The 9,278-nt window shown below is 39.0% G+C and overlaps 3 protein-coding genes across 3 annotated transcripts; 1 reads left to right on the forward strand and 2 right to left on the reverse strand.

The window, feature by feature from the left end:
- Positions 1-240: 240 nt before the first annotated feature.
- On the reverse strand, positions 241-4,504 carry LOC108850993 (uncharacterized). The gene is made up of 3 exons (XM_057008297.1): positions 4,464-4,504; positions 4,133-4,358; positions 241-480 (listed from the first exon to the last, which is right to left on the reverse strand). The coding sequence occupies exons 1-3, from the start codon at positions 4,502-4,504 to the stop codon at positions 355-357; spliced, it is 393 nt and encodes a 130-aa protein (XP_056864277.1). The 3' UTR covers positions 241-354.
- A 977-nt stretch (positions 4,505-5,481) lies between these two features.
- On the forward strand, positions 5,482-7,633 carry LOC108855747 (probable WRKY transcription factor 33). Its single transcript, XM_018629638.2, has 4 exons — positions 5,482-5,815; positions 5,907-6,559; positions 6,636-6,797; positions 7,000-7,633. The coding sequence occupies exons 1-4, from the start codon at positions 5,591-5,593 to the stop codon at positions 7,418-7,420; spliced, it is 1,461 nt and encodes a 486-aa protein (XP_018485140.1). The 5' UTR covers positions 5,482-5,590; the 3' UTR covers positions 7,421-7,633.
- LOC130511881 (CASP-like protein 4B1) lies at positions 7,581-8,713 on the reverse strand. Its single transcript, XM_057009689.1, has 3 exons — positions 8,253-8,713; positions 8,064-8,187; positions 7,581-7,959 (listed from the first exon to the last, which is right to left on the reverse strand). The coding sequence occupies exons 1-3, from the start codon at positions 8,510-8,512 to the stop codon at positions 7,768-7,770; spliced, it is 576 nt and encodes a 191-aa protein (XP_056865669.1). The 5' UTR covers positions 8,513-8,713; the 3' UTR covers positions 7,581-7,767.
- Between the last annotated feature and the right edge of the window lie 565 nt (positions 8,714-9,278).

Genomic DNA, 9,278 nt, shown 5'->3' on the forward strand with positions numbered 1-9,278 from the left:
CAGACAAAACTTTGAAATATTAGTGCACCAGGAAAGTGAGAAAATTCAACAGCACTAACAAATCATAGTTACTGCTTTCAGAAGTCCCCTTTCATAGAGAAGGCATTATTCGAGTGTAATAACATATCTTTCTTGCTCAATGTTCATCTACTGCATGTGTTCTTGTTTCTTTGCTACATTCAGGTTTAGTTTTTTTTTTTTAAATACTGAAATTGCGTCCTAAGGGAAACTACGATCGTAGAAGGTAAACTCAATGATGAGAGATAGCTAAATAATTAAGTAACAACAATTCAAATAAAATCAATATTACGAATACATTATAATTAGAAAAAACAGATTCATCAGTAAAAAACATTAAGAAGACTGATGAAGCCTCTTCTTGGCGTTCTCTGCTTCATCAGTTGCTTCTACTTGCATTTTTGTCTCTGTTAAATGAGCTTCCGTAGCTTCTTGCTCGTTCTTGGCCGTCAACCTCTTTGCCTTCCAAACCAAAAATTTCATGAATCAAAATATTTTACTCAGATAAAATGTTTACGAAGGTTCTACCTATTTTGACCATAACACAAGAATATGACACATAAACATTTTGATAACTAATAAAAAAAATAGAATAATGCCAAGTACTTAAGCTAACATGAGCCACCAAACACGTCACATGATAATGATTCAAGAATCAAGACAAATGAATCTCCGAACCTCTTGCTTCACTAGCTTGAACCAAACGTGAAGATGTATATTCTGTATCAGTTCGTGAAGTACTACAGGAGGTAGTACATGTGTGAGTCATGAAGATGGGCTGAGTTGGAGTTCGTGTTTTGTGATGTCGGTTAGCTTGTTAAGCTTGGAGAAGAGATAATATATTTATTGGGAAGTTTACATTAAAGGTAAATGATATTACTTGAAGAAGAAAAGACAAGAGAGTTATTTCCTAAAGAGAAAATGGAAAGTTACTTAAATTACTTTTGGAAGAACTTGTGGAGCAAGTTCTGGTTATCTATACAAGGAGGACGTGCCTCCATAGAGAAATGTGTCTCTGCTAAAAAGAAAGAAGAGTTGAGAGATCGTTTGGTGTGTGCTTGTGTGATCAAGCCTTTGGTGTCACTGATGTGCGTTAGTTGCTGACGTAGTTGGTGAAGTACTTCCGTGAAGTGGAAGATTGAAGCCTAGACTCAGGGGGAGTTTAGCTCGGGGTTTGGAGGATCCTGATAAACAGAAGTCTAGATTCTAGGGTGAGTTTTAGCTTAGGATTGAGGCTAATCCTAAAGGATTCTTGTAATAGAAAAGATTAATGTAAGACTCTCTTGTTCTAGTGAATTCGAAAAGATAAACTTGTGTATTTTATTTTCTGCTATTATTTCTCTGCCCTCACTACATTAACAAGTGGTATCAGAGCGGGGCTCGATAGAGTTAACGACTTAGTTTCGAGTAGATCAAGGTGAGTGACAGAGACTGCGTCAGGAAGAAGAACAGAGTTTGTGATGGCGGCATATCAAGAGGGAACGTCTATGACAAAATCCCCACGTCTTGATTCATCCAATTATGGATATTGGAAGGTTCGTATACAAGCTTTTATCAGTGGGCTTGATGAGGATTGTTGGAGTTCTATTGAAGCTGGTTGGAGTCCTCCAGTGATGCTTAATGATGAGAAAGTTGAAGTTCTTAAGCCAAGAGATATGTGGACTGCTGCAGAGAAGAAGGCTTCAAGTTGCAACTCTAAGGCGAAGACTGCAATTTACAATGCTATTGATGCAAGCTACTTCAAGTTGATTTCTCAATGTGCTTCAGCTCAGAAGGCATGGAAGACTTTGGAGAATATGTTTGAAGGTACTACAAGTGTGAAGCGTACCAAGCTGGATATGTTAGCATCAAGTTTTGAGAATCTGAGGATGGATGAAGAGGAAACCGTGGCTCAGTTTAGTGCTAAGTTGTGTGATATTTCCAATGAATGTTTTGCACTTGGAAAGCAGTACAAGGACAAGAAGCTAGTGAAGAAGCTGAAGAGATCGTTGCCATCCAAGTTTGAGTCAAAGATCTCTGCTGTAGAAGAAGCTCACAATCTGGATGAGATGCCTTTTGATGAGTTTGTTGGGATTCTTCAAGCTTTTGAGCTGAGTAGATTACATGGTGGAAAGGTGAAAAGCAAAGAAGATCCACATGGAATTGCTTTGAAGAGTTCATCTTCTGAAGATCCTATGGTGATGCTGTCAAAACACTTTGCTGGATATCTGAAGCGAAGAGAAGAGAGGATGAAGAATGCAAGGAGAAGTGATTCAGGCAGATCATCATCAAAGGTACAATGCTATGAGTGTAATGGATTTGGCCATGTTCGCAAGGATTGTGGGAATTTACTGAAGCTAAAGAAGAAGGATGACGTCAAGTATGAATCTGGTACTGATTCAGATGATGGTGAGGAGTTGAAGAACATGGTGGCGTTCACAACTTTGGATTCTAGGTCTGAGACAAAATCTGCAACGGGATCTGCTACGGGATCTGCAACAGCGTCTGTGTCAGGAGGTTCATGTAGAAGTGATGATGATGCTGTAGGTGATGACGATGATGGAGACTTTGATCTTGGTAGGAATTATGAGATGCTGTATGAGAATTGACTCAAGCAGGTTGAGGCGAATTCAGAGTTTGCTAAGGAGAAGGTCAAGCTAGAAGCTCAAGTTGCTGAAGCACTCAAGTATGCCTCAGAGAAAGAAGAAGAAGCACGACTGGCTGGTGCTCAACTTGCAGAAACTCAGAAGGGTTTGAAGATGCTGAATAGTGGGACGAAACAGCTAGATCATCTGCTTAGTATTGGAAAGAGTGATCGATGTGGCCTTGGATATCAAGGAGAATGTTCTACAGCTGAAGGTGTTTTTGTATCAGCAGGAAAAGCTGAGGTTTTAGCTACGTCTACTACAAGACCAGAGGTTAAGGTATCTGCAGAGAAGACATCTAATGGAAAGACTGCAGTGAAGACTGCAACTGATGTGAAGAACGCGACTGCTACGCGTACTGCTACAGCAACTGCTACGGCGACTGCTCCAGAGAGAGTTTCTGGATTGAAGAGTGCAGTTCAACGAAAGTGGCGGCCTGTTTGTCATCACTGTGGTGTTGTTGGACACATTAGGCCAAGGTGTTTCAAGTTGCTGAGGGAGAAGAATCAGATGGTGCAAGCTTATGGTGTTTATGGTATGAGGAGTCATGGTCCTATATGTTATTCTTGTGGAGTTCAAGGGCATATTCGACGTGAGTGTTTCAAGCCAGTTCAAAGAGCTAATCATGGAGGTTTTGGGCTCATGAATACGTGGTCTAGGAGATATGATCAGTATGGATATGGTGAAATGGGATTTCCTCCTTACTTTGGAGGATATAGATCTTCATATTAGTTTTTGACAATGATGTGACTCATAGGGGGAGATTGAAGACGTGGTCTTATGTCCAGTGGTGATGAGTTCACATGCATAGTCAAAAAGGGGGAGATTGAAGATGTATATTCTGTATCAGTTCGTGAAGTACTACAGGAGGTAGTACATGTGTGAGTCATGAAGATGGGCTGAGTTGGAGTTCGTGTTTTGTGATGTCGGTTAGCTTGTTAAGCTTGGAGAAGAGGTAATATATTTATTGGGAAGTTTACATTAAAGGTAAATGATATTACTTGAAGAGGAAAAGACAAGAGAGTTATTTCCTAAAGAGAAAATGGAAAGTTACTTAAATTACTTTTGGAAGAACTTGTGGAGCAAGTTCTGGTTATCTATACAAGGAGGACGTGCCTCCATAGAGAAATGTGTCTCTGCTAAAAAGAAAGAAGAGTTGAGAGATCGTTTGGTGTGTGCTTGTGTGATCAAGCCTTTGGTGTCACTGCTGTGCGTTAGTTGCTGACGTAGTTGGTGAAGTACTTCCGTGAAGTGGAAGATTGAAGCCTAGACTCAGGGAGAGTTTAGCTCGGGGTTTGGAGGATCCTGATAAACAGAAGTCTAGATTCTAAGGTGAGTTTTAGCTTAGGATTGAGGCTAATCCTAAAGGATTCTTGTAATAGAAAAGATTGGTGTAAGACTCTCTTGTTCTAGTGAATTCGAAAAGATAAACTTGTGTGTTTTACTTTCTGCTATTATTTCTCTACCCTCACTACATTAACAAAACGTACCTGGCCGACAAAAAACGCTTTGACGTAGCTAAGACCTTCTTGAAACGTGACTGCCATGGACAAACAGTTCGTTTTCACCTTATCCATCAGAGACTCCGACGACCGTCGCGATGGCTTAGCCTCTTGCGCCGGGACCTTATTAACACTGACGTTTATAGAGTGTGAGATTTTGAAAGTTAGGCTATTCGAGATGTATATCTCACTTGCTTTCTTTGTGCTAGAGATTCTTTAACTATAAATGATCCAGGAAGCAAACACAGCCACGTCTTTTGCACGTGTTGGCTGTAGAGACTATAGACGTGTATTAAAAGCAAGAGGCCTTTTATTTTACTCTTGGGCTTTTGGGCCCAAATTGTGGTCGAGTCGGATCATATCGCAGGAGACTGATCACCTGATCCATCCACTCAGCACTAATTATCAGTAGAGTTCACTAATGTTTTTTTTTATTTGTATATCATTCAATATCTCATCTAAGTATCTAACTTTTTGATGTGCAAATGAAACATCAGAGGAAGCTTACGTGAAGGGAGCGGAAGAGGAGCATCAAACAAACAAAAACTTCACCGACAGAATTAAACTATGTGCCTAAAGGTGTTGCCTCTCACATAAGCGTTGCGTACAAGTTATCAGATCACACACTAACACAAAAAGAAATGATGAATAAACATTAATCATAAGTGTTATTGAAAGAAATTAGTAAGTGATTAGTCACAATCCTAAGATCCTACTCGGTCCCACACTAGATACACTAAGAGTTTAAATCATCATTTTTAAATCATCATTTAAGTAATTGATAAACACATAAACCAACAAACTGTTTTAAACTTTGTCAAAACAAAAATGAATACAATGAAATAACGTTTGAGAGTTGTTGACACAAGCAAGTAGATTAGTTATAAACCAAGTGGCCACACATGGATTTAATATCGAATTTAATTCGTAGGTTTTGCTAATCATTCACTCCCAATCCACACTCATGTGCTTAAAAGAAAGAGAGGACCTTGTCCACTACCTACTAAAACAGTCAAAAAAATTACTAAGATTCTCTTAAATGTTTTGAAATCGAATTTTCATCCAAGTTATAACTGAACAACAAAAATTCACACGAGGCAATGAGAAAGGCATCCTAAAGAATGATGAAAGCAAGCCGCCTTGTTCAAAGTCAAGGCCACAAGGTCTGACCATCTCCATCTTCTACTCTTTTCAACGGTCAAACTTTTTACACCTTCTCAGAAACTACACTTTATTTCATTTTGTTCTAATAACAGAAAAAAATAAATAGGAAAAATTCACCAATCAGACTGTTCAATATGTTTTATATATTCAGACATAAACAAACAAATACTACATAACATCTCTTTTTCTTTTTCTTCGTCTTCGCTCCCCTTCTCCCAAGCTTTCCTAACTAACTACTTCCTATAAATATCTGAAACTGGTCTTTCATACATTATTTTCTGTATGGCTGCTTCTTCTCTTCTTACTATGGACAATAATAGAACCACCAGACAAAACATGAATGGTTCTGTTAATTGGTCACAACAAACCCCAAGAACATTGGAAGATCTTGAGATCCCACCAAAGTTCAGGTCTTTTGCTCCTTCTTCAATCTCAACCTCTCCTTCCACTTGTTTCAGCCCCTCTGTTTTCCTCGATTCCCCTGCTTTTGTCTCCTCCTCTGCTAACGTAAGCCTCTCTGTTTTTAAACTATCGATATACTCTGTTCTTGATTTCAATTATTGATTCTATTCGAATCATTCTTGACTCTGTTTTGTAGGTTCTTGCTTCTCCAACCACAGGAGCTCTCATCACAAACGAAAGTAACAAGAAAAGTATAGCCGAGGAAGAGAAGACTAACAACAACAACAACAGTCTTAGCCTCTTTGATTTCTCATTTCAGACACAATCATCAGGACTTTCTGCTCCGACGACAACAACAAAAACAACAACAAACAGTTCCGTCTTGCAATGGAGCCAAACAGATACTCGTCCAAGCAACAACACTCATCAATCTGTACCTTACAATGGAAGGGAGCAGCGGAAAGGAGAAGACGGTTACAACTGGAGAAAGTACGGACAGAAACAGGTTAAAGGGAGTGAGAACCCTCGGAGTTACTATAAGTGTACTTTCCCAAGCTGTCCAACGAAGAAGAAAGTGGAGATGTCTTTGGAAGGTCAGATCACAGAGATTGTGTATAAAGGAAGCCATAACCATCCAAAACCTCAATCCACTAGAAGATCATCTTCTTCTTCTTCTTCGACGTTTCACTCGGCTGTGTTCAATGCCGGACTTGATCATCATGGTTCTTCTGATTCATTTGCAATCCAGCAAGAAGATAATACTACTTCTGGTTCTCTTGGAGACGATGAGTTATCGGTTGTCAGCAGAGATGAAGAAGATTGTGGGAGTGAACCTGAAGCAAAGAGATGGTAAGATCATCATTACTCTCTTTGACCATACTTGAATAAGAAAGTCTTAACATGTTTGTTTATGTGTGTGTTTCAGGAAAGGAGAGAACGAGACAAACGGTGGGAATGGTAATGGAAGCAAGACGGTGAGAGAGCCGAGGATTGTTGTGCAGACAACAAGTGATATAGACATTCTTGATGATGGTTACAGATGGAGAAAGTATGGTCAGAAAGTCGTCAAGGGGAACCCAAATCCAAGGTAAATAATAAGACATAAACATGTACTGATGTTCAAGTAGTCGCTAGGCTTTTATAGGATATTAGTGTCTAGGCGGAACCTAGAGGCCGCCTAGACAGATTTAAAAAATCATTTTTTAAAACTTTTTCTTTTTTATTTTTTAAAACTTGTTTTGTTTATGGCTCTAAGAATCTGACATTTCATGTCTCGTTTGACTTAACAGAAGCTACTACAAGTGCACAACGACCGGTTGTCCAGTGAGAAAACATGTTGAGAGAGCATCACACGATATGAGAGCGGTGATCACAACTTACGAAGGGAAACACAACCACGACGTGCCTGCAGCTCGTGGTAGTGGTTACACTACAAACAGACTAGCACATGATCCTTCTTCAGCACCAATTAGACCTAATGCTATTGCTGCTCACTCTAATTACACTACTTCTCAAGCACCATATACACTTCAGATGATGCACAACAACAACAACAACACTAATCCTGGGCCTTTTGGTTACGCTATGAACAACAATAACAACAACATTCAAACGCAACAGAACAACTTTGGTGGTGGTGGGTTCTCTATAGCAAAAGAAGAACCAAACGAGGAGTCTTCCTCCTCGTTTTTCGATTCGTTTTTGCCCTGAAGACAAAGGGTTTAACTACTTACTAGTGGTTCCTGCTGATACTTCTAAGACTATAGTCTATAGTCCATAGAGTAAATTATTTCATTTGTTTTTTTTTCATTGCTCATGCTAGAGCTTTTACACGCCTATAATGTAATAAATATCTTTAGTTCTTTTTGTACCATAGAAATAGAAAAATGATATTAAGCCAATCAATGTTTTCACTTCGTACAATGTATCATCAAACAGTCACAGATCCAACATAACAGGAAGTTAAAGAATGAATGACATTTTACACGGATCTCTCAAACATCAACACGGTATAAAATAAACGATTGAAAAGCACATAATTAGGTTTATAACCAGATTCAGATAAAAGAATGAGTGGAGAGTTTGTAACCGGAGAAGAGACCAGAGAGAGCTAGAGAGACGAAGGCGAAGACAGTCATGCTGATTGCTGAAGCAGCAGAATCAGTGAATATGTTATCTTGACCTTCTCTGAATCTGTTGGTCAATGGTATCGCAGACGATGCAGCTGATATGAGAAGATAAGCCACAATCTGCAATCACAACATTTTTTGCATCAGAAGATCATAACCTTTTTTATTAGCATTTGAATATTCTAGTCTCTTGATTAAAAATCATAATTATATTTTTACATTACCTGATCACCGGAAAAATCGACCAACATGGAAGTCCGGCGATCAAAGAACTCTCTCTTCGAGAGATGTACAAACGTTTGCCACGCAGTGTACACCGTCGAGATGATCGCAATAGCTAAAACATATCTAAAGAAAACAATAAACTTCAAAAAACAGAGTTTCATATATTTTAGAATCAATAAGAATCTCACTTGTACTCTTCGTAGTCGTCGAAGTTTCTACCGTATCCATGTTTGTTAGAGACCATGATGATGAAAGCGAGGAGAGAGAACAGAAGACACAACCCTCTCGCGATCGGAGACGCTTTCTTTACCAAATCCTCCCTCTTCCATCTCTGAGTAATCGCAGAAAACGACGACGTTCCGGATCCCTGCGTCGTCTCCGTCTTCGCCGCCGGCGCTGCCTCGACGTCGGGAGCTTCGACCGGATTCTGTTTGTCGGGATTCGTCATGCCGATTCGATCTCAAGAGAAAAAAAAAACTTCTCGATCGGAATCGGTTATGGTTTTCACCTCGTTTAAATGCGGGGAATCGGGGGAAGGAATAACAAACTTGGAAGGAAAGTAAACTATAAATTCGGTTTTAGGACATGTAGTTAAGGTTGTTGGGGTCGTGTAATGGCGGGAGTGATTATGGTAATGAATGTGGTTGACAGTTGTTTAAGTTAAACCAGACGCGCGATGTGTGGCGCACGGCGCGTGATAATACGATGCTTAGAAGTTATACGTGGCTTGCATTTTGTTGATGGGAATAGACAGCGAAGCCTGGGGCTGTCATTGGTGGACTTAAATTATTTATTTATTTTGGGATTTTTAACATATATTTATTGTTTTTAATAAAAAAAAAATTTGAGGTTTTTTTTATTTGACCATCATGTACTCTAAAGGTAATTTTTAAATGTTTTTTTTGTACTGAAAGTTTTATGTTTTGATTTCTTTTTCTTTTTGTCAAATGTTATTAATTTCTTTTTTTTAGTCTTAAAATATCACCGATTTAAAGCATAAGATAAAATAATATCGTCACAACCATCAAAAGATTCAAGCACATACACAAGAGTAGAAAATACTCAAAACTAATAGATTTATGCTCCTCCATTGATCAGCAATAATTCATTATCATTAGGGTCCTCAGATGTCCAGAGCCTGGCATGACAAGCTAACTCCTTGATGGAGTGATGCACCCTTTCCTTGGGGTAAGCAAACATCAAATCCAAACCAA

The sequence above is a fragment of the Raphanus sativus genome, chromosome 4 (genome assembly GCF_000801105.2).
Source record: "Raphanus sativus cultivar WK10039 chromosome 4, ASM80110v3, whole genome shotgun sequence".
Classification (NCBI taxonomy): domain Eukaryota; kingdom Viridiplantae; phylum Streptophyta; class Magnoliopsida; order Brassicales; family Brassicaceae; genus Raphanus; species Raphanus sativus.

Excerpts from the sequence above, each read along its gene's own strand:
- LOC108855747 (XM_018629638.2), top strand. The coding sequence starts at position 5,591 with ATGGCTGCTTCTTCTCTTCTTACTATGGACAATAATAGAACCACCAGA. Across the intron at positions 5,816-5,906 it reads TTGTCTCCTCCTCTGCTAAC|GTTCTTGCTTCTCCAACCAC; the intron begins GTAAGCCTCTCT and ends TCTGTTTTGTAG. Across the intron at positions 6,798-6,999 it reads AAGGGGAACCCAAATCCAAG|AAGCTACTACAAGTGCACAA; the intron begins GTAAATAATAAG and ends TTGACTTAACAG.
- LOC108850993 (XM_057008297.1), bottom strand. The coding sequence starts at position 4,504 with ATGATCCGACTCGACCACAATTTGGGCCCAAAAGCCCAAGA. Across the intron at positions 4,359-4,463 it reads TTGGGCCCAAAAGCCCAAGA|AATCTCTAGCACAAAGAAAG; the intron begins GTAAAATAAAAG and ends TTATAGTTAAAG. Across the intron at positions 481-4,132 it reads AAGCGTTTTTTGTCGGCCAG|GCAAAGAGGTTGACGGCCAA; the intron begins GTACGTTTTGTT and ends TTGGTTTGGAAG.
- LOC130511881 (XM_057009689.1), bottom strand. The coding sequence starts at position 8,512 with ATGACGAATCCCGACAAACAGAATCCGGTCGAAGCTCCCGACGTCGAG. Across the intron at positions 8,188-8,252 it reads GACGACTACGAAGAGTACAA|ATATGTTTTAGCTATTGCGA; the intron begins GTGAGATTCTTA and ends TGTTTTCTTTAG. Across the intron at positions 7,960-8,063 it reads TCGATTTTTCCGGTGATCAG|ATTGTGGCTTATCTTCTCAT; the intron begins GTAATGTAAAAA and ends TTGTGATTGCAG.